The 25,398-nt window shown below is 44.6% G+C and overlaps 1 protein-coding gene across 1 annotated transcript in view; it reads right to left on the bottom strand.

Moving 5' to 3' along the window:
• The window catches only part of HCN1 (hyperpolarization activated cyclic nucleotide gated potassium channel 1), a 234,958-nt gene extending 210,960 nt beyond the window's left edge, over positions 1-23,998 (bottom strand). The window contains exon 1 of the mRNA XM_056848743.1: positions 23,607-23,998. Coding sequence (XP_056704721.1) covers positions 23,607-23,998 — 392 coding nt within the window. The remainder of the gene's footprint in view (positions 1-23,606) is intronic.
• Positions 23,999-25,398: the final 1,400 nt, after the last annotated feature.

Raw genomic sequence — 25,398 nt, 5'->3', positions numbered from 1 at the left:
TCTACTATAGTATTCTTGCAAGGTATAGTATTTCCGAACCAAGACTTTTTTGTAGCAAATATTGTTGACTTAAAAAAAAAAAAAAATTTGCCGTGCAATCCCCTAAACATATTTTTTTAAAAAATTGGTTAAGGTTTGCCTGAATTTTCATTATCTTTTTTTTCGTATTTCTGGTGAGCAATGAAAAATGTTTACATTCATTTTACTTTCAGTTCTGAAGCGCCACTACGTCACCTGGCATTGCAAAAGACAAAATCAGAAAGCAGGTCTTTGGCCAACCACAGTTCCTACTTTACAACATGAAACAGGGTAGACAATAGGGGGACAGCGGGAGAGATAGAATTAAACTTTGTAATGGATTTCTCGTGATCACAAATGAGGAATAAAAACACATTGCTTTTTGGCAGCAGCGGCAGCATGTTAGAAGCACAAAACGGTTTAGCAAACATCAATTATTGACGTTTTGCTGATCTGCTCCCTTTCTTGCACATCACAGTGAGGATGGTGCTTTAGTAAAAGGACAGACGACAAGCACACCTCCCGACGCTGGAAGTGGTCTCGGCAGACTTTGAAGCAGAAATATCAAACAGGCTAAAATGTCAGCTCGGCAGAACTTCTGAACAAAATGGAAGCCTGGATTGTGGCTTACAAGTGACGAAGCACCTGAAAAGCCTACACTTTAAACAGGATTCCCTCAAAGTATTCGGACTGAAAGCCAGCCTAGCAGTCTCGAGCAAGGCAGTATTAACCAGCACACTAAATAAGCAAAATATGATTTTAGCAAAGAGTCTCTCTTGGTCTTTTCATCTAGCTGCAATTCCAGATGACCTGTGTAGCATTAAGCATATTATCAACTCAGTTTTAATACAACTATGGAATCTGATATATCTGTTTTTCTAGTGTTCTTCATTTGGCTCTTTAGGGTTTTTTTTTTAAAAAAAAACTATCTTCATGAAAATATCCATTCTTTTAATAATTATCATTTGTACAGCCTGGAATTGGAGGTACTACAAGGTTGCTCCTTCCCTCACTGCTGAGTAATTCAGAAAGTCCAAGATCACATTGGAAGAACCCACACTGAGCCCTCTCTCACACCACCTTTTCTCCAGTTTCCAAAAGATGTTGACAATGAAAGGAGCTTGGGAATTTTCTCTTCCCACATGCCCTTACGTTTCCAGCATCACCAAGCAGCACAAGGAGACACCCTTCAATAGCCGTCACATAAGGGTGGTTACAGAGTCAGACAGCGTGGCCAGCCAAGTGCTAGCAACCCTCTGGAGCTTCTGGGGGTGGTGCTGAGCACTGCATAGTGTCACATAGCATCCTACAATCCCATAACCTCACTTCCGGTCACATAACTGGAAGTGATGTCATGTGTCAGAGGGGATACTCTATCGATCCTCCCCCAAACTGCATGCATTTACCACAGAGTTTGGGGGGATTTTTACAGCATCCTGGCAATGGGTGATGCCAGGTTAAGTGACTGGAAGCGACATTGAAGCATTGCTGCAATGTCACTTTCTCAGCCCAATTTCTCCCACTGGGTAGCAGCAGGGGACCAGGGCTGGGAAGTCTCCCAGTGGGAGACCTGGTCCCCTAGTCTCAGACCATGATCTTGGAGACTCAGGTTCAAATGCCCACTCTGCCATGGAAGGTTGCTGGGGTGCCGTGCTCCTAAAAGTAACATTGGCGAGAATGCTAAGACCACCACAAAGATATTCAATGCAAGCATTCACGAGGGCCAGTGTAATGTAGTAGCTAGAGTGTCAGACCAGGATCTAGGAGACCCAGGTCACTCTGCCATGGAAGCTTTCTGGGTGTCCTTGGGCAAATCATACACCCTTAGCCTAACCTAACTCACGGGGTTGTTATGAGGAGAAAAAGGAGGAGAGGAGAATGATGTAAGCAACTCTGGGCCCCACCTGCATATAGGGTTGCCAGGTCTCACCGGCGGGAGGTTTTGGGGGCAGAGCCTATGGAGGGTGGGGTTTGGGGAGGGACTTCAATGCCATAGAGTCCAATGGCCAAAGTGGCCATTTTCTCCAGGTGAACTGATCTCTATCTGCTGGAGATCAGTTGTAATAGCAGGAGATCTCCATCTAGTACCTGGAGGTTGGCAACCCTACCTGCATGTAAATGAAGAAAATAAATAAATAGCCTTGGATGGACTGTGTCCAGAGTGGGGGCAAACCTAAGAGGAGGGAAAGGAGAATGACACAGAAACAATGGAATTGCGAAAATCAGGCCACAACTTTCTTGATTACAGGTTCCTCAGGTCTTGGTGCAGATAGGCAGTATGAATGCTAACAGCAAACCACCTCCTGTTGGGGTATCTGAGGAAGGAGCTAGCCTTAGGGCTGGAAATGGTGGAAGCCACTGTTGCTGTTTGCTACCAGACTTCTGGGGGCATGATCAACATGTATGGTTGCCAGGTCCCCCCCCTTCACCAGTGAGAGGTTTTTGGGGCGGGGCTGGGGCAGCGATCCCACATGTGCAGCTGTGTGCGACGCTATCACATCACTTCTGGGTTTACCCCCGGAAGTGCTGCGTCAAATGGGACACTTTAGCACTCAAACCCCCAAAACACTAGTGTTGAGTTCTAAAGCATCCCATTGCAATGTGGTGCTTCTGAGGATAAACCTGGAAGTGATGTAATCGCATCATGTGCAGCTTGTGCATGTGCGAGCGCCACTTCGAGTAGCCCGGTGGATTGGCAGGCAATTTCCCACCAATCCCAACAACCTGGCAACCTTATCAACATGCCATCCCTGTAGGTGACTATCATGTTCTCATCAAAATAGCCCCTTAAAGGGCCCTTTGTTTTCGGATCATGCAGGGAGCCCACTACTGTACACCCTGCTAATCCTTAAATGCCAGCAGCCCATTGTGACGGCTATGCTTATTCAATAGTACCATCAAACATACGCAGAACATACTCTTTTGCTACAGGGAATGCATAAAGCCCAAGGCCTATTAGTCAGTCGAGGGTAAAAATTCTTTCCTGGCTCTGTTACCCAGCAGGCCCCAGCAGGCATAGCAAGAATGAGCACCAACACAGGATTAAAATATGAAAGTGTAACCCAGCACAATCCTAGATACACAAATCCCTATTGGAGGATAAGGGGGGGGGGGTCAAAATTCAATAAAATGGCAGGGCCCCTTGTGAATCATTGAACAAATGTGAAATTGCTTCACAAATCTAAGGTATCAAACATTTAATATGAATTTATGCAATCTGAAGTAACTACATGATGACTATAAACATAGCCACACTAAAGTATACAAAATCTTCAGTGCCCTTCAGTAAGGGCACTCAAAACATTGGTGAACAACACACAATTCAATAATACAAAAGGGAAAGAAAGAAAAGTCCACAACTTTTCTTCCCTTTACGCTCGATTAATCCTGCTGCTGAGGCTTCTGCAGACACTCTCTCTCCAGTCTGGCCTGCAAGGGAAAATTATTAAACCCCTCAATCGAACTCTGGGTTTGTCCAACTCACTGAGGGGTGGGGCCCTTGCAGTTAGTAACATGCCTAACTGCTCATGCTCAGTGAGCTCCCTAGGACCTAAAGTCCACAATATTGGCATGGGCTACAGAAGCATGGGGGAGTAATGTCAGACTGCTCCAAATGCCCAGCCTGCCTCCATCCCCTTCTTTTAAACATGCAGTGAGGACCAAACTGGACCCTGACGTTCATGAACGGTGGCCCTGCTCCTCCCCACAATGTATAGCTGACTGACATATAGCTGGACAAAAGGGTGCGGGCTGTAGAAAGCAGTGTAAGAGACCCCTGGCTGAGCCAATGCTGGGTACGGCTGCCCCAAGTCTTCTGCTTCCTCCCTTTCTCTCTACCCAGCCACAATAAATTGCTCCAGCTTAAGGCTGTGAGCAGCCTTTTTTAAAACAAATAAATTGCTGTTTGCAGGCACACAAACCCAATACATTGAGGGTCAACTGTTTTCGGACCATAGACAAAACAGTTTTTATGTTACTCTCTTCTCTCAATACCTCTGGTCTTGGTGACAGCGGGCCATTCTGGCAAAATGGACACATCACAAAGAGGTTTCTGACCTAATGTCTTTCTCAATACACTCTTTCTTAACATATACATTTTGAAAGCTATATACCAATGACCTTGAAGAAACACCGACACTCTGAACTGATCTTGTCATTAACTTATTTTGCTATGTCTAGAACAAGCCCTCTAAGTAATTAGGGCTGAATACACTGTGAATTTCAAAATTGAAATCTGGTCTCCGGAGAAAATTGAACCCAAAAAATGGCTGAAAGGCTTTAGACAATTAACAAGTAATCTGTTGTACTTTTCTACATTTATGAAACAACCTCCCCAGGGAGGTACATCTGCCCCCCCCCCTCACTTTCGAGCTTTTGGAGGCAGTTAAAGACGGTTTTATTTAGGACTCTGACTAATTTGTTTTATTTATTGGCAGTGCAAAATAGTGATTTTAAATTGTGGTCTTTAATGTATCTTGTATAATTGTTGTTTTATTTACATTGTAAGCCACCTGGAGTTCTGCAGGGTAGGCAGCTAATAACAGTTTTAAATAAATAAAAGAATAAGTTTATTTTTTTCCTCTTAACCAAAGTAGGTTCACTTTCACCGTATTCAGGTTTAACAGTTCAAAAGCCGTACACCAAGAAAATATTTAAGAATTAAAAACAACAGCAAATTTAAAAAATTGCAAGATCAACTGTGCATGCTTTACAAAAGCCACTCAGAAACAATCTTAATTTATGAGTCTCAGAAGTGGCTGAATATTCAAGAATATGCGTCTATGTCAAGACTTTCAGCTTTGCTCCAATATGAGATGATTGACGAACATAAACAAAGATGGCAACCTTTTAATGATAGATATCTGGGACTTAATGTCTCTTTTCTTTGCTATAGGTAATACGTCAGGTTTAAGACTACCTAGAAATAGTTTTGAAAGATATAGCATAAGTAAAACAGAATAAAGTATGTTGTGTAGTGCTAGAAATAAAATTAATAGTCAAGGTTTAACTATGGTATATATAACTTTTAACAGTAGTAAATGAAAAACGATATACAATTGAATAGATGCAGTGGTATCAGCAAAGCAATGGATGAAGGTCTTATTTAAGAAAAGAATTTGGGCTCCAACTAAGAAAGTGGTGAGGGTTGCGGTTGTGCTAGAGGCTGGCAAGAAGTGATATTTTTTTCTTTCCCCTTCCCCATATTTTAATTTTCTGTACCCTAAAATATTTAATAAAATTATTCAAAAGAAGAAGTGGCTGAATATTTTAACAGCCTTTTTGTGAGAAATTTCTCCCTGGCAATAGGAAGGCTTTATGAGGGGAGTGAACATGTTCATGGAGGATAAGGCTACCTTTGGCTATTAGTCAAAATGAATACGTCATGATGCCTGCTTTCTCTAGTGATGATACCTACTCTCTCTAGTATCTCTCTAGTATCAGATAAGAATGCCTATTATATTAGGTGCTGTGGAAAACAGGCAGGACAATGCTGCTGCATTCGTCTTGTTTGTGGACTTCCTAGAGGCACCTGGTTGGCCACAGTGTGAACAGACTGCTGGACATGATAGGCCCTGATGGGCATGGCTTTTCTTATGTTCTCATGAGAACATGCAATAATGAGTCGACCATTGACAAGGAGCAATCACAAAAACATTGTAATGGAGGAATCCCAGCAAAACGCCCCTTCATCTGTGCTGTAGGTAGCACATTACAGCATGCAAGCATATATGACCATTTTAATTTAGGTATCGTCAGCAAGCATACAAAGGTAGGATGGGAATTCAAATTCCACTAATTATTGGATAAAAAATAATTTCTTAAATGCTAACAATGACAGTTCAGTTTTTTGTTTAACATACTGAATATGCTTAGGCCAGGATAAATCTAACCTGAAGATGTTCCTCAGATATCTAAATTAATTGATCACTTGCATCAAGCGGGTGCCAATTGTCCACCTTTTGGTTGGTGACTTTTTAGATTTTGCAAAAAATCATAAATTTTAGATTCATCACCATTGATCTCCAGAAGTTCATTACTGCAGTAGGTCATAAAAGTGTTTATGGTTCTTTTTTCAGGTCAATCTGAGATGCTGAAAGCAGTACTCAATCATCCGCAAATAGTAAGGCACGAACTGAACTGAACAACCTTCCAGACAAGGTGCATGAACAAAAATATCCCATAGATTAGGCATAAAATCATTCAAAAATAGGTTGAACAAATGTGGCACAAGTACACAGCCCTGCTGCACTCCTCTCTGGACAGAAATTCTTTTAAATTATCAGGTTTAATATATAATAAATTCCCAGAATAAAGGTTCATAAATAATTTCAGCAGGCAAGTGGGCAGCACAAAGCTTGTTCCATAAATGTGAGTGATAGACTGAGTCAAAAGCAGCTCTTAAATCAACGAATGCTGTGTATGAAAAGCCTGGCGCATCTGCAAAATATTTATTTACCAGTGAGGCCAGTGTAAAACAATGATTCATGCAGGATCAACCTCTTCTAAAGCCTGCTTGCTCATCACCTAAAACTTTCTCATTGTCCATCCAAGGAAGAAGGGTTTTTTTTGCAGAAAACGTGCATATATTTTGCCAATTATATCCAAGAGACTGATCGGTCGGTAGTTATATGGATCCATTGTATCACCTTTTTTAATAAATCGGTGTAATAAAGAAGATTTTCCATGAATCTGGTATGATTCCTTCCTGATTGATCAATGTGAATATTGAAGCCAGCACTGAAGCTCCCCACAAGGGGTTCATTTTCAAAAGTTCAGAAGGGAGACCATCAAGGCCTCAGGATTTCTCTGTTTTCAACTTCTTAATCAGTTCAACTATTTCACTCTGAGTTACAGGTTTCCATTGTGGAAGCTGCTGAAAGTCAATTTCAAAGGCCAGGCCTGGTCCCTTTCCGGGTTTCTTATATAGATTCCTGAAACGGTTTTCTCAAGTAGGTGTTGATATAGGGACTGTAACTGTACTTCTTGGTTTCATTATTGGAATAATTAGATGCCACAGAGAGGGATAAGATTTTTTTTCCTTTGCAGGCATTATATTATTCCAAGAATCTATCAGTAGGTTAAGAATTTCTCACACATCTCTTGGACAGTTAAAGTGCTTGAACATGTAATGAGTGAAAGTCGTTTTTATATACCGACTTTCTTTGCCTTTTAAGGAAATTCATACCATCTCCTTCCCTTCTGTGAGGAAGAAACCATTGAGCAATCCGGCCTTGAGAGTTCACCCCCCAGGGAATCACAGCTGGGATAGTTTTGAGATCAGGTGAAACTAATGAGGAGGCAGGAAGCCAAGGTCAGTGGTTAAAGGAAAAAGGGAGGTTGCTCCGGAGGGAGGGGTCTTGGTTCGGGATTTTGTTTGTTATACAGGGACTGATAGTAAGAAGGAACAAGACCAGCTCTGCATTGTAAGTAGAGTAGATTTCTAGCTGCTCTGAGTTTGTTGTTTTACTTTTTAAATTGCCTGTAACGGTGTGAAAGCTTATTTTCTTTTTTGCTCTCTCGCAACCAATAAATTTGTTTATATTACTTAAGCAAAGGTGTGAGTCTCCTCCCTGTGTGGCTCTTCCTTGCCCAGAACGAACCTGCAGGCTGGAGGAGAAAAGCCTGAGTATTGGGAAATTACAGCCACCAAATAAAGGAGGTCTAGGTCTGTCTCTTGCTTCTTGTGTTGAGGAGAGACTAGAACCATACACCTTCCTCTCCCCACAACAGACACCTTGTAAGGTACATGGGGCTGAGAGAGTTCCGAGAGAACTGTGACTGGCCCAAGGTCACCCAGCTGGCTTCACATGTAGGAGTGGGGAAACCGAACTGGTTCACCAGATCAGAGTCCGCCACTCATGTGGAGGAGTGGGGAATCAAATCCAGTTCTGCAGATTAGAGTCCACCGCTCTTAACCACTACACCATGCTGGTAATTTATACCTCACTGTCTGTTGCTTAAAAGTTTACATTTTTGTAAGATCTTAATTTGCTTCATAGTGAAATCTTCTACTCCGTATTTCCTATCATCTGGCACCTGATCTGAAGCATCTACACTGGCATATCTCCTTGCAATAGCATTATGCTACCAATATCAGTGAGTTTCACTGTTTGAGCAAAGATGTGCTATTTCATGCATGCACAAGATCTATGTAAGCTTTCTCATTTGTCTGGCAGCATCTCCCAGGCTGGCTCTTTGAAGGTTTCCTGTTCACCACACTAATTAAAAAAAAAAAGATTACAGTTCAAGCAACTCATCTGTGCACACTGCGCTGGGAACCTGCTGTTACTAAAAAATCCTGGTGGCCATACAGATACAAGAGCAGCAGCCAAATGGCTGTTAAGTGACACATCCAAGCTTATATAAGTGAATGTTGTTGGTGTACTTGTCCATCGGGCAAAACAAGTGATAAAGCAATAGCCTGGGAACGTTTTTCAAATTTCCTGCCATTTTAACTCCCCAAAAACCATTCTGATTTTGCTTCTCACGCATGTGAATTAAACCTGATTCCTTATTTCCATGCTATTTTTGCTTCTTCCACTCTAAATTTTTCCTGTAAAGTGTGCATGTTCTCATAACTCTGCATCAATAAATCATAAGTAGACATTATGTGCATAAAAGATGCACACTATAAATATAACCACAAAAATACACAGTACATACAAATGTACAAAACCAAGAAGAAACAGTGCAGAACCTCAACTGACAAAACTATAAGTGAACGAAAGAAGGAACATTTGCGTATAGATTTGGAACAGTTTATTGATTTACTTCATTTATTTCCTAAAGGGATCCAGAAGCAGCTTACATATTCTCCTCCCCACCATTTTATTCCTTACAACAACCCTGTGAGGTAGGTTAGGCTGAAAGTGTGCAATTTGAAGGAGGTCACCCAATGAGCTTCCACGGCACAGTGGGTATTTGAACCCCAGTCTCCCAGATCCTAGTGCAAAACCCTTAACCACTACAACACACTGTCTCTCAGTTGCAAAGGCTCCTCAATCTATTCCTAAAGCTGCTTTGGGAATCCAAAGCTTCCCTAGCTAGTTGCAGTGTCTCTTGAACTACAGCAACTAGAATACTGTGCCCAGTTACCCACCCAATCTGGGGGGAGAAGGAATTATTTTTCAAATCCAGCAAAGCTCTTTAGAAAAATGCAAGAAGGGTTGATTGCACACATGTTGGCCTTCTGTCAATCATTCCTGCTGGAGCAACCCCACACATAGTGCTGCAGACTACTTTTTAAGACACTGGAGTCTTCCAGGGAGGACTGCCGCAGTAGAAATGGCAGAAAGAACCCTAAAGGGTGTGTGCCTGGAACGCAGCCAACCACAGAATTCTCCCACATGCATGAACTAGCAATGTTATCCAACTAATGAACACCTACCACCGAATGGGCCATGGCCTGGATGGCAATTATGCAGGCCCATTGCAAGCATTCATGGGAAACTGAGTTTTGCTACAACTCTTTGGAGAAGAAACAGCCATTACAGATTGTGAACAGTAAGTCTTTTTAAAATTCTCATTGAGGGGGGATTTTTCTAAATAGAGTCACCAAATTCGCAGTGTAGCGTCAAGATACTCTCCTTGCATGATTCCCAATTTTGGTAAAGTTTGGTAAAATTTACAATGCTTCTCTATGGAGGGGGGGCGACCCCTTCCGGAGTCTTCATCTATCTCAGACCTACATTTCCTTCATTTATGTATGCAACCATTACTTCATTCAAAAAATGAAATGTGCATGCAAAAAAACCCCAACCCCAAACAGTATTGGACAGGTAAATCTGCCATACTAACCCAGACATTGAACCAAACCCAGCTGTGCACTGAGTCAGTTATGCATCCTTGTGGCAGGCTATACTAAACACATAAGCAGTCTTCCACTCCTGCTATGGTTCTCTGACCGTGGTGCATTAAAAAAGTAAGAGCCATTCAGTTTGGGTATTAAATTTTCTCCCATTAGTGGGAAAGATTTAGCCCTTATTTTTACAGAGAAAGAGAAGCCTGGAGACACTGATCCTACCTGGGGATTTAGAAGTAAAAGTAATAGTACAGATTGAACAAATATAGGCACCTTTAATATGTAAGCTGCTTCAACTGCAACTATTCACACAATTATTCCTACATATATTCTACTCAGATCAGTGGGATTTATGCAGGTGTAAATTGCCTGAAGATGAGCACATGAAGCTGCTTTGTACTGCTGCATTAGGGGAGGGGCTGTGGCTCAATGGTAGAGCATCTGCTTGGCATGCAGAAGGTCCCAGGTTCAATCCCTGGCAACTCCAGTTAAAAGGACTAGGCAAATAGGTGATGTGAAAGACCTCTGCTTGAGGCCCTGGAGAATCACTGCCAGTCTGAGTAGACAATACTGACTTGGGTGGACCAAGAGTCTGATTCAGTATAAAGCAGCTTCCTGTGTTATTACAGTGAATCAGACCATTGGTCCATCAAAATCAGAATTCTGTACTTACCCTGGTGGTGGCTCTCCAAAGTCTTAGGGAGAGGTCTTTCACATCCCCGACTATCTGATCCTTTTTAACTGGAGGTGCTGGGGATTGTACCAGGAACAGTCTGCATGCCAAGCAGATGTTCTACCACTGAACCACAGCCTCTCCCCTCAGGTCTCAGACTAGTTTCTAGCACCGTGGCCACTTTTCAAAGAGCAACATCAATCAGTAAATTCTGGAAATGTCTTTTATTCTGACCACTTGACCCTATGACCACATCACAAAGTAGTATACCATGTGGCATGGAAGGAAGGGGCTGGACAAGGAGAAAAAAAAGCCCAAACTGTGCAATGCTAAATAGAATGACAGCCTTCTACATCCACTGAACCAGTGGGGTTTAGAAGGGTGTAACTCAGCCCTGTATAGCAAGATCTGACACACAGAAATAGGGCACTGGATCTTGACCAAATAAGATGGCTTGCACTGGAACTAATGGAGCTTCTACAAGCAACTCGTATGCATAAGCACAGAAAGACTTAATAATTAAGAATGGGAAGACAATGATTCTCTTTGAACCATACACCTAGTAACTAACAGAAATGGCAGTTTAGGAGTACAATATGTTTTGCATAGGGTTGCCAGGTCCCTCTTCGTCACAGGCAGGAGGTTTTTGGGGCGGCACCTGAAGAGGGCAGGGTTTGAGGAGGGAAGGGACTTCAATGCCATAGAGTCCAATGGACAAAGCATCCATTTTCCCAGGTGAACTAATCTCTATCAGCTGGAGATCATTTGTAATAGCAGGAGATCTCCAGCTAGTAGCTGGAGGCTGGCAACCATAGTTTTGCATGAATGAAGTTCCAGGTTCAGCCCTTGGCATTACTAGCTAAAAGCATCTTAAAGAGTTCCACAGGGCCAGCAAAATGGAGATATTCCACCAGGCCTATAGTTGAGGATGGCCACGGTTTCCATCAGTGCTGGCCTCCCTACCCTCTTTTTTTCTTTTAATGTTGGATACCAACTTTCGGGGATGGGGCCTGACTGCCTTGTTATGTTATGTGGTTACACTCTAGTGATGAGTGCCATCTTTGGAATTTTTAATTATTGTTCAACTATTGTTGTTTTCAGAATTGTTGAATGTATATTTAGTGAATTTCATGTTTTATGGTTTTATTGTATTTATACATTAATACTTGTTGGTGGCCGCCCTGAGCCCAGCTGTGGTTGGGGATGAGGGTGGGATAAAAATCCGATAGATTAGATAGGATAGCTAAACTAGATAAGATAGATAAGACTGATAGGATAGATAAGATAGGATAGATAAGACAAGACAGACAGCTCTATAGACAGACAGACAAACGGCTCGATAGACAGACAGACAGACAGAGACAGACAGACAGTCAGACAGATAGATAGCTCTCTGGCTGCAATGTTGGGAAAGGGCTCTACCTGTGACCTTGGAGAGCTGCAGGCAGTCAAAATATGCAGCAGTTACCAGCAGTTAGGCAACTTCAGACATCTATGTGCTGATGTCCTTTTGAACATGCAATTGGACCCAGACGTTACTGGTGACTATGGACAGGTCGCCAACATCTCAAAGACAATACAACCAATCACAAGACCTGTTTCAGCTGAAAAGCAAAACCCCTGCCTTTTTGAGAAAGATCTCCCAGAATCATAGCCTCCGTGTCACACTTGGATTGTGAAGAAATAACTGTTCAAGACAAAGATTTATCATGCTGCTTACATAATAGTTTGCTAATTATACCTTGAAGCCCAGAGGAATTACATGCTCTGCCCGGCCTTTCTGCTTCATTTTGTAAAGGTTTTTCTCCCTCTTTCTTCCCTCTGTATGGATACCCACTTAGCTGACCATTTCATGCATCTACAGTGTGGGTTCTGGCTCTTGAAAGCATACGTTGTAATAATATATTTGTTAAGATGCCACAATGTTCTTTGAGGTGATCTCTGAAGTGGGAGGGGGGAAGAGAACTGCTCTCTTTATGAAGAAGCTTACGTAATACTTGCAAAGTTTTGTTCCTTCAGAACGACAAACCATGAGTGCAGAAACACCTCAGCAATGTAGGAAAACTAACACTGATACAAATCAAGCCACAAGGAAAAGAACCCAGAATCCATGAACTGTCAGTATGTTATCTAATGGATTTTTCAAAGCCCTGCTGAAAGCACTAAAAACAGGAATACAAATTGTATTATGATACAATTTGAAGAAGCCCTTCTTGGCATTCTTGACTAGGCAACATAAAGCTTGACGGTGTATATACTTATAAAATCCTGGGGAAATCTAAAACTTGCACTTACTATTTTGTGATATTTTGGTTGGTCCTAATAAAACCAAAACTATTACACCCTTTTTGTGTGTGCATGGATATGTTTTCCAATGAATCAGCATGGCTGCCTATGACTGCTGTTATGAGCTAACCACTTCCAATCTCTATTGGGTCGAAGTCTAATAGTATCAAACTGGATTAAGGGTTCCAACTCTGCAGGGGTTTTTTTTTTTTTTTTTGCTGATGTCTGCCTCTGAAACTCTCCTATTGAAGTTCTGAAACCTTTTTTATTCAGTGCTGAGGATGGATTAAAAGTTTCCTCAACAGCTTCTGAGTATTTCGATTTTTAATGTCTGATTTGTGTCCATTTATTTTCTTACACAGAGACTAACTAATTTGGCTGTTGTAAAAGGCAGAAGGGTGTTGATGGCATATTGCAGCATGTATTACGTTACAGCAAGGTCCCCAAACTTTTTGAGCCTGTGGCATCTTTGAAATGTTAAGAGGGTGGTGGTGAGCGCCACCCCAAAATGGCTGCCACAGGAGGTGGAGCCAAATCTAAAATGGCTGCCTCAAGGAGATTAGACCAAATGAAATAGCTCCCTCCTCACACTTCCTGGAAATAAATAAATATTGAAGTGGGAAGGGAACCACACAATGACTAAGGAAAGCTCAGATGCATACCAGTTCTCCTTGTTCTCCAGAAGAAAACTCCTTCACTTGAATGAGGCAGCCAATAACAAGCCCTGCTTTACAACAGCCCCACTCTGAAAAGCTTCGGGGGGACCATGGCACCCATGGGCTTGGGGAATCCTGTGTTAAAGGATGAGAAACACCCAGTGCCAGATTTACGTATAAGTTAAACAAGCTCTAGCTTAGGGCCCCACTCTCTTGGGCCCCCCAAAAAACTTTAAAGGAAAAAAAACTGGATGTACATTTCCAAAATATAAGATAAAAAAAAATAAAACCTACATATAGCAACAGTGTTTTGTGTTAAATCATTTTAAGTTAGAGCTTAATAATTATTTCACTATTAATATACTACTTCTTAATTGTATTTCAGTTCAACAATTACTTTGATAAAATACGTATTTTGTTATGTGCAAATGGCTTTAGATACCTACTAGGTCCATAAATTACCATATAGCATATATTCAACACAAAAAACAGTAACAATTTGTTGTTGACAAAGGATAGCTGGACATATAAAGGGCCCCATTACCTTCAACAGCTTAGGGCCTCATCAAACCTAAATCCGGCCCTGGAAACACCTTAGTGTGTAATTATTTCCCTCATCAACAAATATGTTGCATTTTACTTTATAACTGACTCTTACAGGCACACACACAAAAAGGTTATCTCTGTCTCCCTCACAAACATACCCTCACAAGCAATGAAACCCTCTTCCTTTTCCCCTCCTCTTCCCACTTCGCACTGGTGACTCAAATACCCCAGTTTTGCTCATGACCTGTTGGGTCCACGAGAATAAAGAATGGAATAAAGGAAAGGAATACCCCAGTCTGAGGTTAGAAACCTTGAATATTGCAGTAAAAAGCAGGAGACTAGGCCACCCATTTCCACTTTATAGCTGAGGTCATCCATAAGCCACACAGCAGGGGATGAGGTGAACTGATGAGGGGGAGGGAATCCAGCAGGCCCCTCAGTCCAGAATCCTACCTCCCTGCCTGGTGAACGGTATTGAATAAAGGCTCAGCTGATTTCATGTTCTAAGCCAAACACCAGGATGGCTTGAGAAAAGGATTTCACTCCATCACACCCCACCCTGACTGTTCTTTTGTCCTTCAGATATAACTGCTTTGGGGGCAGAGGGAGCCAGATGGGGCTCAGCCCCTCTGACATGACAACAGGAAACAAACATGTTTAAAACACTTTACCCCACCTTTTCTCATGGTTCAAGGAAACTTATAAGGAAGCTTACATGGTTCAAGGAAGCTTCCATGGGGAAGGGCCGTAGCTCAGTGATAGAGCATCTGCTTGGCATGCAGAAGGTCCCAAATTCAATCCCCAGCATCTCCAGTTAAAGGGACTAGGCAAGTAGATGATGTGAAAGACCTCTACCTGAGACCCTGGAGAGCCGCTGCCGGTCTGAGAACACAATACTGACTTTGATGGACCAAATCAGCTTCATGTGTTCATGTGTACTCCTTGCTCAACAGACATTTTTGAAGAGGGGTGATGGCTCAGTGGTAGAGCCTCTGCTTGGCATGCAGAAGGTCCCAGGTTCAATCCCTGGCCTCTCCAGTTAGGCAAGTAGGTGATGTGAAAGACCTCAACCTGAGACCCTGGAGGGCCGCTGCCAGTCTGAGCAGACAATACTGACTTTGATGGACCAAGGGTCTGATTCAGTATAAGGCAGCTTCATGTGTTAATTAAAACCAAAATAAAATAACAAACCCCAAATATCTCTCTCCCACCCCTTAAAAGATGCCTGATATTTAAAACCCATCAAAAGCCTTAGCAAACAAGCCAGTGCCTCCGGAAGACGTCCAATGAGCAGGCTCCCCTCACCTCCCCAGAGAGGCCATCCCACAGAGTAGAAATCATGATGGAAAAAGCCCAAGTCCTGGTCAGTGTCTGATGGGCCACCCTAAATGGTAGGATAGACAACAAATGGCTACTTGAAGATGTCAGCTCAATAAAGTAACATTTCCCTGCCACAGCAGACTGGGCACTGGCGCTTGCATGTTGGGGAGGAGGCGTGGCTCAGTGGTAGAGCATCTGCTTGGCATGCAGAAGGTCTCAGGTTCAATCCCCGGCATCTCCAGTTAAAGGGACTAGGCAAGGAGGTGATGTGAAAGACCCCTGCCTGAGACCCTGGAGAGCCACTGCCAGTCTGAGCAGATAATACTGACTTTGATTGACTGATTCAGTATAAGGCAGCTTCCTGTGTTCATGTGCTGTCCTTCTACCACCTTCATTTGGGATTTTTTGGGGGGTGAGTATTCTAACTCCTCCATTTTTCTTCAAGGCTAGTATGCTTTTCATCGGTAGAGATGCTCTCCTACTCTACCCTCCAGCACTGCTCCATTTTTGTGCCTTCTGACTTTACTTTCAGACATATGACTTCAGAAATCATAAGAACATAAGGCCCTGCTGGATCAGACCAAGGCCCATCAAGTCCAGCAGTCTGTTCACACAGTGGCCAACCAGGTGCCTCTAGGAAGCCGCCAAACAAGACGACTGCAGCAGCACCATCCTGCCTATGTTCCACCGCACCCAAAATAATAGGCATGCTCCTCTGATCTTGGAGAGAATAGGTATGCAGCATGACTAGTATCCATTCTAACTAATAGCCATGAATACCTCTTTCCTCCATGAATATGTGTAGGAATCATGTGTAGGAACTGCCTCAAGGGTAAGCCCATCAAGCATTGCTTTTACAGTTCCTCTGTTCATACCAGTCAGACTTCATTGCATAAGCAAATACATGGAAAATAGTCTGAAGCACATGGCACGGTTCAGCTGTTGAAGGGGGTCTCACTCTGAGCAGTGCCTGGATGGGAGACCATCTGGGGAACCATAGAAATTTGAGAACTTTGAAGGAAGAGTGTGGAGTAAAGGAAACAACAATAACTACACAGCAATAAATGGAGCATAATTTCCCATAATGTGCTTACAACACCAGTCTTCCCATTTACAATACAGCTGTAAAATAAGACTAAATTACTGAAAAATGTTCATTATTACAATTTCCTCCAAAATGTCTAAGGCTGCATTCCTGAAAGGGTGTGTGTGAAGCTCCTTAGGAGCCAGGGTGACCCTGCACCAGCATAGGTGCCACCTTATCATGGAATAAACTGGCACCTATGCAATCTCAGGGGCAAAAACACCGGCATCGGGGAGCCACAGAGCTGCGCCAGCCCCTGCTGCCAGCGCAACCATGCCGGCGGGGAATTCCCAGAAGGAAAAGCCCGCATCGGCGTAGGGGGGCATTCCATGGAATGGAGCTGATGTCAGTCAGTTTCCAAACTCCTTTCGCCCTGGAAATGCCCCCTCATGCTGCGGCATAGCTATGCCACCCTTTTTAGGTGGCGTTGCCTTGCTAAACTCTGAGGGGGAATTTTCCCTATTTTATTTTCAAAATACCTTTTATTTTCTTTGTAGCAGCCGGGAAGCCTCTGTGGAGGCAGAGTGACGGCACCATTCCTGGCTGCGACCTAACTGCCCCCACTTTCAGGGATGGGCTGTAAGTTTGTCAAGTACTCCTCATGTAGTTCTTCTCAATGTCATCCTATATAAACAGAATTCCCACTTACCTAAACCAAAGAACATTATATTAACTCTTGATTATATCCTGGATTTTAAAAGAAAACTACTTTGCTTGAGCATATCGTAGGAAGAGTTCAAGCAAAAACTACCGTTAATTCTTACACAGCAATCCTAACCCTATATACTCAGAAGTAAATCCTCTTGACTTCAACAGGCGTAGAAGGCTGTAACTCTGCTTAGGACCGCAGCATTAGTCTTTTAAAACCGAGAGCACTCCCTGTATGGTTGTGTCCCACCAATACATTTAAGTGTGCCTAGTTTTCTGGAGACTGTGCCCAGAGTGAAGTTGAATAAATTGTTTACACTGATTATCATGATGCTTCCAGGACAAATACCCTATGGAGCTAACCTGTATGAATATTAAAATATTAAGTGCCGCTAGTTTTCAGAAATCACTCAAATAGCTACTCTAAATATTACATGCAGCAGAATGCTGCAAGGGAACTCTGTTGTCACAGAGAATCACTGATAGCTTCCCCTTTCTATGCTTCCTGGCAACATCCAAAGTGGCAACTCATGCATATTCCCCATGCATGTTCTACAAGCACATCCAGTTCACTAGGAATCTCCACACTAGGATGAAGTTCAAGCTGCCACTTCAGACATTAGCCAGGGAAGAATCCCGGGAAGAGGATCCCTGGCATCTCCAATTAAAGGGACTAGGTAAGTAGGTGATGTGAAAGACCTCTGCCTGAGACCCTGGAGAGCAGTTGCTGGTCTCAGTAGACAATACTGACTTTAATGGACAAAAGGTCTGATTCAGTATAAGGCAGCTTCATGTGTTCATGAGCAATCTGTACATCCTCCTTTCTACACCCCTAGCTGATGTCCAAAGAGATCCTGAGATCATGTTCCGGACTTTGCAAATGACTGCTTGGTGTGAGTTCAGACAACATCAGTACCTATCAGGTTAGAAACCTTTTTCTGGTTAGGGATCCATGCTGTGAATATGAAATATAACAGTGTGACACTTTAAACAAGAGAAGTGGCAAGTCCCTCTCGTAAATTAAATTTCTACATTTCACAGGCAAGCACCAGCCTGCTTTCGAGGAGGAGGAGGAGGAGGAGGAGGAGGAGGAGAAGAGGAGGTTTTTATATGCCGACTTTCTCTACCACTTAAGGGACACTCCAACCGGCTTACAATCACCTTCCCTTCCCCTCCCCACAACAGACACCCTGTGAGGTAAGTGAGGCTGAGAGAGCTCTAACAGAGCTGTAACTTGCCCAAGGTCACCCAGTTGGCTTTGTGTGTAGGAGTGGGAAAACCAACCCAGTTCACCAGATTATCCTCTGTCGCTCATGTGGAGGAGTGGGGAATCAAACCTGGTTCTCCAGATCAGACTCCACCGCTTCAAACCACCGCTCTTAACCACTACACCATGCTGGCTCTCTCGTGCAAGCCATCAGGCTCTTTGTAAAAAAAACCCCATTAAGCCCATGTTCCGTTCCCTGAAACCTCCCCTCCCTGCTTGATACTGCCTAGAGAAACATAGGGTTTAGATGGACCAAAACCAAGCTATCAGGAAGGCTACCAGAGGACAGATGGAAAAATAAAAGCTGATGGAGCTCAAACTGGCAATCAGATCTTAAGCTCCTACTTCAGAATGTATCATTTTGTTTCAATTAAAACCCATTTATTCCTAAGCACAGCATCTATCCTAGCTTGTGGTATATGGTAATCATAGATTTTGATCCTGCAGTTACATATGAAAATAACTTTAGTGATACAAATAGCAAGGCTTTTCATCTAAATAACAGTTCTTGCCTGCATGCTGGTTCTTCTCCATGTAGAACCAATGGAACAACGGAGTGCTGAGGCTCTATTTATACCTCATTCACAAATATGTGGATCTCAAGAGATGCTCCCAGTAGCTAGGATACACACTAAGGCAGCCACCCAATATGACTATTCCGGGGCTTGTTGGTAAACATCATGGCAAGCTTCACTGTGTAGATTTAACATAACTCTAGACCCTATGAAGGGTAGTAAACAAATATCAGCACAGTTAAGATATAACTAGTCAGTCATTTTATCTGTCAGCTCTTGTGTTGTAGCAAAGCAGCTCATTCCAAGAAAAGGGAAAGAACTGTACCTTTTCTTAACTGTACCTTAGATGTGTGGATTTAACACAGCTCTAGATCCTACAAAGGGTAGTACACAAATATCAGCACAGTTAAGATATAACTAGTCATTCATTTTGTCTGTCAGCTCCTGTGTTGTAGCAAAGCAGCTCATTCAAGAAAAGGGAATAAACGGTACATTTTCTTAGCCCAAACAACCAAAAGATTGTAAAGGTGAACTGATTCATCATTTAGTTTTTGAATTTTGGTACAAAGACAACTAGACACGACTCATGTGTGCACACATTTAAATAAATAGATTCCTCTATGATAAACAAGGACGTGGAAATCAAGAAAAGACCCCTGATCCTATGTTTATTCCAGGGATTCTCTGCCATTTAAAATAGACACAGCAAAAGTTAAAGATAGCAAAAGAATTATTACCAAGTGATAAAACACAATATTTCAAACTGTACTTGGATTGAAGTCTAATTTTAATCATTTCCCAACTAAATTTACTGTGTTAATGGGACTCATAAACAACCCAAGATTAATTACACATGAATTAAACGGATGAAGTTCAAACTCGACCAATTAAAGCACGTCACTGCAATTCCCTTAACTTACTTTGGAAGGCAGATACAACATTTGCATCAAAATCCATCCTAACCTTTTGTGAAATGTAAAGTCATTAGCAAATATTATACAGAAGGTTAAAATATGTTCATGATTTCCAGACACATTTGAATGTAGCGACACAAGAAGAGATAAATGAATGGAAGAATAAGATGCTAATTACTAGTTTCTTTACTAGTTGTACATATGCTGCCCCCTCCCCTGATCTCATTCTGCAGTCTATCCAACCCTAAGCCAGAGAAACAACTGCTTTTTTTAACTACCTGGGAATCCTCATTAATACGGAGACAGTCTCAAGCCAACTATTAATGGTTCATCTCAGAAGGTCATTGATTGTTAATACTGTCTCTCACTTTTGGCATCCTCTGCCACCCATTTAAGAGATGGAAAGCATTTCATGGACATTTAGGGGTGGGAAAGCTCTATTTCTGACAGAATCTATGGGAAGAGACATTACGTATACACTGGAAATGACAAGGACGTGGATCCCAAGGTTAAAGCTGGGATTTCCGGAAACACTATTTATTCAATACCCTGGATAGCTCCTAGTTAGGGGCTGTGTATAAATTCTACCTGTGTGGATGCTTCTTCCCAGCCTCTCCCCTCCAGCCCATAACGGTTATAGCTCAAGGAGATATTGCTCTCTGGGTGACTTTCAAGCACCAGGTAAATTAATAAGGACAACCCCCATTCTGTCCAAAAATCATTAAGCAAAATCCCAGTTGCCCTCAATCCATGTAACCCTGCCCTTCTCCAGCCCCGTTTTTTGTATCATGCTAATTGTATAGCCTTTTTATCTGAGAAAAGCTAAAAATGTGTGTTCACTGCCAGACAGGGAAAAGCTTTCTCACACAACTCTGTGCTAACGTAACAAGAGGGTACGTGTCTGAACCAAGAGGCCCAATCTTGCACACAGTCTTCCAGCAATAAAACAGCACTGTGGGGGGGAAATTGCTTTAATTGTCATAACTTCCCTGAAACTATTATTCTGCTTTTGCATGTACTTTTTCTGTCAGGTTTCCAGTTTGCCAGTCTTTTTATTCGACACAAAGTAAAGTTTTAATGGGGGAAAAAACTTAAAGCCCTCTGAAAATAGTCTTATCACTGTGTGCAGGAGATGAACCAGATAACGCTGAGTTGATGCTGCCCCCCCCCCAAACATGCTTGCTCTCCACGGACACAACATCTGCATAGTGGCCTATGCGCACAGACCCACTTGGTGGGCTCCGATGTGGTTAGCACATCTGGGTTCTAGCCGCACACCCCACTACAAAGGCATTCTGGCCAATGTATGAACATCAGGGAAAGCCGGTGAGCACAATCCACAATCTCTCCCAGCTGCGAAGAACCATCTGCACAGGGCTTTGTCCAAGGTCAGTCACAGTGTTTCTGTGTGGAGCACCAAACAAAGAAATGCAGAGGCTCTTTCTAAAATCTGAGCATCCCCTGCTAACTCCACGCAGGTGGAGGAGGACTATGTACTTGCCCGGTTTTGAACCAGAAGTCAAAGAATATATTGATCTATGCTGTTTCTGGCTCCGAATGCAAACGCTAGACCTCAGTCAAGCAGCTTTCATGCAGTTTGTCTGAAAGTGTGAAACGTCTGATTCTTCCTTTCACAAAATGAGGGAGCAAATAAACCCTAGCCTTGGGCCAGGGTGGAAAATTTTATATTCCACACACACACACATTCACACACACACATTATATTCTATATTCCACATACATATATATATATTATATTCCACACACACACACACACATATATATGCTGTATATAAACATATATATATAAATCAGATTTCACACCAGTTATGTTTATGCAGTTTCTCTATTAATGGAATATAAGAGGCATCCATGAACACTTATAGTGCTTGGAGTCACAGCTGATCCTTCCTCAGAAAAATGGATTCAAGCCTCCTTTTTCATTGCAAAAAGCTCTATCCTCCGTTCCCATTATGAAGGTCAGTGGTTGCCACCCGGACAAGACCAGCGGCTGCGTTGTAAGGAGCATATGTGTCCTTTCCTGGGGGGTGGGGGGGGAGAAGTAAAGTCAAACCGGGATCCTGTGTCCATTGCACTCCATTGTGGAGTGGGGGGAGATGAGGACTCTAACCTCAAGTGCAGCTTGGTGACAATGTTCAAGCCTGCACTACTCAGATGAACCATTCCAAATCTGCCCCATGGGGATCCACAGCAAAGTGAATGAATTGATGTGCACGTCAGGGTGGAGCCAGAAAGAGAAATATATTTGCACTCCAGGAAGGCTCTCTCTAGCCAAGAGGGAGGGGAGGGGATGCTCAAGATCCCAACAAGTAAAGCCGAGTCAAAGATTACCTTTTGCAAAAGGCCAAACTGGGTTTCTGTATACCTAGGTGTGAACAGACAGGTGAGTACGGGTAAGGGTTATGGTTTTTTTTTGGGGGGGGGGTGTCCAGGATGTCAACGAAAATCAGGCACTCTGGAACTCTCTGGACAAAGACGAATTACGTCTTTCCCCTATCCCGGGGTGAGGTTTAAGGGAAGCAGGAACGAAAGTGGGAAATCCATTTTGCCAGCGGGGATTCTTCCCAACTCTTGGCACAGGCTGCCTTTCCTACAGCACATCGTCGAGTTTGGGCCGGAGAGAGGCAGGTTCTCTTCCTCCCTCCCTGCCAAGGTGCCCGCTAAGGCAGGACCCTAACTGGGTCACATGGAGGCAGAGGCCCCCAATCGAATTATTAGCATTTTGGGATAGCGCCGAGCACCCCAAAGAGCAGGAAAGGGGGCAGAGGTGCAGCAGTCCCAGAAGCCCCTCCAGGCTCGTCCCCGTTGAACCCGGGGCGTGCACACTTTGTGCACACTCATGCACAGTGGGTAGCCGTGTTAGTCTGTATACAGTAGTAGAAAAGAGTAACGCTGTGGCTCACAAAAGCTCATACCCTACCAGAAAATATTTTTGTTAGTCTTGAAGGTGCTCCTGGACTCTTGCCCTTTTCTACTCATGCACAGCCGTGCACACTTGTGCACACTTGTGCACACGTGAGCTCAGCTGTGGCTCATGAAAGCTCATACCTACCAGAAAATATTTTTATTAGTCTTTACGGTGCTACTGGACTCTTGCCCTTTTCTACTCATGCACAGCCGTGCACACTTGTGCACACGTGAGCCCAGCTGTGGCTCACGAAAGCTCATACCCTACCAGAAGATATTTTCATTAGTCTTGAAGGTGCTCCTGGAATCTTGCCCTTTTCTACTCATGCACCACCGTGCACACTTGTGCCCACTGGTGCACACGTGAGCCCAGCTGTGGCTCACGAAAGCTCATAACCTACCAGAAAATATTTTTGTTAGTCTTTACGGTGCTACCGGACGCTTGCCCTTTTCTACTCATGCACCGCCGGGCACACTTGTGCACACTTGTGCACACGTGAGCCCAGCTGTGGCTCACGAAAGCTCATACCCTACCAGAAGATATTTTCATTAGTCTTGAAGGTGCTCCTGGAATCTTGCCCTTTTCTACTCATGCACCACCGTGCACACTTGTGCCCACTGGTGCACACGTGAGCCCAGCTGTGGCTCACGAAAGCTCATAACCTACCAGAAAATATTTTTGTTAGTCTTTACGGTGCTACCGGACGCTTGCCCTTTTCTACTCATGCACCGCCGGGCACACTTGTGCACACTTGTGCACACGTGAGCCCAGCTGTGGCTCACGAAAGCTCATACCCTACCAGAAGATATTTCCGTTAGTCTTGAAGGGGCCCCTGGACCCTTGCCCTTTTCTACTCCTGCACCGCCGTGCACACTTGTGCACACGCCCCCGGCACGAGGGCGGCCAGACCCCCCCCCACCCCTCCCCGCCCAGCCAGGCGCCCCTCACCTGAAGTCGCTGTAGGGGTGGATGATCCAGAAGCCTGCAGTTTTAACCCTTTCCTGCTCCTTCTCCACCGCCTTCTGGCTGCCGAACATGCGGAGGGAGAATTTGTTGACCCCGGGCTGCAGCATGGAGGTGAACTGGCGCTGCATGAAGCCGTACTGCCGCTGGGCGCCGTCGGGGTCGTCGAAGCCCCCCGCGGGCTCCTCGCCGCCGCCGCCGCCGCCGTCCACTTTGAAGCCCACCGAGTTGCCCTGCTCCTTGAGGCTGCCGCTGCCGGCGCCGGGGCTGCCCGCCGCCGGCTCGGCCGCCTTGGCCGGGGCGCAGGCGTTGGCGCTGGGGCTGGGGCTGCCCCCGTCGCGGCTGCCGGGCGAGGCGCCGGGCTTGCTCGCCTCCATGCCGCTGGCCGCAGAGGGGGCGGCCGCTCCGGCCCGGCCCGGCCCGGCCGGCGGCGTGGACAGGCGGCGGCGGAGAGGGCCGGCCAGGCGCGCGCGCGCTCCTCCGGCCGCCCTTCAGCGGCGCCTCGGCCCCTCTGCTGGCCTCGCCGCTCCCGCCGCCGCCGCTGCCAGAGGGGCGGGGAGGGGCGGCCGGACAGCTCCCGGAGCCCGCGCGGACACGAGCGCCGGCGCCGGCGCGCCCCCTGCCGGCGGCCGCCCCACCGACGCCGCGCGCGCGCGCGCCCGGCTCTCCCTTTGCCTTGACATTGAGCGCTCCGGAGCCCTTGGGCCCAGGCGGGGGGCGTGTGTGTGTGTGATAAGCCTGCATCAATCAATCAATCAATCACTCACTCAATCAATCAATACACCTTTCAGGGCATATCCATTGATCGCCAGGGTTGATTGGGCTGATCTGGCCGGCTAGGCGGGTGTCCCCTGCCTCCCTCGCCGCCCCGTGCGCGTCCCTCCCGAAGATGCGCGCTCGGTGGAAGAGGACGGCCGTCCCAGGTAGACGGAGTGTACCGGGCTTCGGTCAAGGGTGTACGACAGCCGCGCTCCCCTGCGAGAACCTCCAAACAGGATGAGCCTGTATCGTGGTGTCGATTCCCAATGACAATAACGCAGTAGCAGGTTGAGAGTTCAAAGCAGTTTGTTTCTTAGGCCCAACAGACACGCCCGGGTGAGAAGGGCCCCAAATGCCAGGACAGTTCACACACACACGTCAAAGGAGGGCAAGCACGGATATAATCCTTGGGAATGGGAGGTACCAAAGACGAAAGGCATGGCGTCAATACATAGAACCTGTTGTGTGTGTGTGATAAGCCTGTATCATTGTATCAGTTCCCAATGACAATAACACCGTAGGAGGTTGAGAGTTCAAAGCAGTTTGTTTATTAGGCCCAGTAGACACACCCGGGTGAGAATGGCCCCAAATGCGCAGGACAATTCACACACACACGTCAAAGGAGTACAAGCACAGATATAATCTTTGGTAATGGGAGGTACAAAAGACGAAATGCGTGGCATCAATACATAGAACCTGTTGTGTCTGTGTGTGTGATAAGGCTGTATCATTGTATCGATTCCCAATGACAATAACGCAGTAGCAGGTTGAGAGTTCAAAGCAGTTTGTTTCTTAGGCCCAACAGACACACCCGGGTGAGAATGGCCCCAAATGCGCAGGACAATTCACACACACGCGTCAAAGGAGTGCAAGCATGGATATAATCCTTGGGAATGGGAGGTACCAAAGACGAAAGACATGGTGTCAATACATAGAACCTGTTGTGTGTGTGTGTGTGATAAGCCTGCATCATTGTATCAGTCCCCAATGACAATAACGCCGTAGGAGGTTGAGAGTT

The sequence above is a fragment of the Euleptes europaea genome, chromosome 4 (assembly GCF_029931775.1).
Source record: "Euleptes europaea isolate rEulEur1 chromosome 4, rEulEur1.hap1, whole genome shotgun sequence".
NCBI classification, from domain to species: Eukaryota; Metazoa; Chordata; class Lepidosauria; order Squamata; family Sphaerodactylidae; genus Euleptes; species Euleptes europaea.
This window is presented reverse-complemented; position numbering and strand designations above follow the sequence as displayed.